The 1,856-nt window shown below is 51.4% G+C and overlaps 1 protein-coding gene across 1 annotated transcript in view; it reads right to left on the bottom strand.

Annotated features, from left to right (window-relative positions):
- enah (ENAH actin regulator) overlaps positions 1 to 310 on the bottom strand; it is a gene marked incomplete at its 5' end in the record, with an annotated part of 34,605 nt that extends 34,295 nt beyond the window's left edge. The window contains 1 exon segment of the mRNA XM_024264016.2: positions 165 to 310. Coding sequence (XP_024119784.1) covers positions 165 to 169 — 5 coding nt within the window.
- Between the last annotated feature and the right edge of the window lie 1,546 nt (positions 311 to 1,856).

Genomic DNA, 1,856 nt, shown 5'->3' with positions numbered 1-1,856 from the left:
GGGGGGGGGGGGGGGGGGGGTGCCCCCCCCCCAACACAAACAGTCACTGAAGAAAACCCCCCGCGCACCCGTTGCTCTTGGGGAGGAGAAGTTTCGTGCGCGCTCGGAGTCTCCAGCTGATGTCCATCCGCGTGCTAGCTCCAGCTCGCGCACGCGCCTCTTACCTCATGTTGGGAGTCGTCGTCCCTCCTGGGGGAGCAGGTCAGGGGGTGAGGGGGCTCCGCTGCAGTTTGACCCCAAAGTTCGCGGCGCGGGAACTGGAATAACGGGAGCGCGCGCGCTCAGTCCGGGTCCTAAAAATAAAATAAAAAAAAAAAAAAAAAAAAAACCGTCGTCAGTCCGGAGGGTTGGGTCCGCTCCTACATGGTTCGAGTCCGCGGAGCTCCGCTGATGACTCACAGGGAAAGTCTGGACCCGCAGCTCCTGACGCACCGACGGCGTGACGCGCTGCTGCGGCGCGCGCGTGCTGCGTTCAGGCGCTCTGGAAACTCCTCCTCCGCCCCCTCCCCCCTTCTCCTCCATCTGGATCCAGAACGTTTAGAACATTCGGGGGTTCGGGTTCCGCAGATTTGAAAACAGGAACGTCTGTCAGATCTGCGACGTTTCTAGTCTGTTCGATTCTAGGACGGAACTAGAATCTGAATGTTTTCTTGAAAAGAAAAGAAATTAAATGAAAGTTTGTTTTATCATCCAAAGGTCAATAATGTGTTTTTTATATAATAATAGTTGACACGCTGGTGTAGCGGTCAGCACTCTCGCCTCACAGCCAAGGTTCTGTTCGAATCCCAGTATGTTGTCCTGGTTCGTGTCCGGGTTCTTCGGTTCCTCCCGTCTATGAACAAACTTCAGAGGTTCTACTATGTTCTATATGCACCCCCCTCCCTCCCCCATCCACCCAACAGAAGCCGAGATAGGCTCCAGCAACCCTGGGGGGGATTTTGCAGGATCAGAAAAACAGATCAGGAGGATCTAATGTTTCTGATCTGGACCGGGTTTGGGTCACATCAATGAAACGGTTCCGTGCGGGTTGTGAGTCATTCTGGATTAAAAATCCAAACGAGGTCCAGAAAATAACTCAATTCAGAGTGTATTAGTGACGGTACCCGAACCGCTGGTTCTGATCCGGACAAACTGTTGTCCGTTCAGAGGTTTTATACTCCGATGCCTAGAAAAGCTTCAGGAGAACCAGAAGAACAGCAGCGGGGCTGGGGGGCTGGGGGTGGTCCGGGGCTGCTGAAGGCCTCCTCACCCCCCATCCTCACACGTGCACGCACGCACCCACGCACGCTGTGGTTTCATCAAACAGTGAAGAATCCAGCAAACGGGCCAGACGACCTTCTGAGTCAAATACACGTCAGGATGATGACAACCGACTCAGACAATCAATGCACGCGCGCGCGCACACACACACCCAGACCGGTCCAAAAACGTCTCTTGAAGAAGAAGAGAATCGAGTCTTCCCGTTTCCTCCTCCTGAGCAAGAGCGCCCCCTCGTGTCCAAACTACAGACTTTTTCAACAGCCTTTTTTACCACATAAAAAATAACTTTAGCAGCAGATATATTAGGATTAAACAAAAATGTTTACGTGGAAGTTTGTATAATAACCACTGTGTCCATGTTCATCATAGTAACAACATAACACATTTATTTTGCTTCATTTATTAAAGTTGGTTTTTAAATCCGGTATTAATGTAGCCCAATAATGTAAGGGGTCATTGTGCCGGTACCCAAGCCCGGATAAGAGGTTGTGTCAGGAAGGGCATCCGACGTAAAATCTGGCCAAATCAAATATGTGGGATTACATCAGGGATCAGCTCTGAGCCCCTTCCTGTTTGCAATGGTGATGGACAGACTG

This window comes from Oryzias melastigma, linkage group LG15, assembly GCF_002922805.2.
Source record: "Oryzias melastigma strain HK-1 linkage group LG15, ASM292280v2, whole genome shotgun sequence".
Classification (NCBI taxonomy): Eukaryota; Metazoa; Chordata; class Actinopteri; order Beloniformes; family Adrianichthyidae; genus Oryzias; species Oryzias melastigma.
Note: the sequence above shows the minus strand (reverse complement) of the source record. Positions and strands in the feature narration are given on the sequence as shown.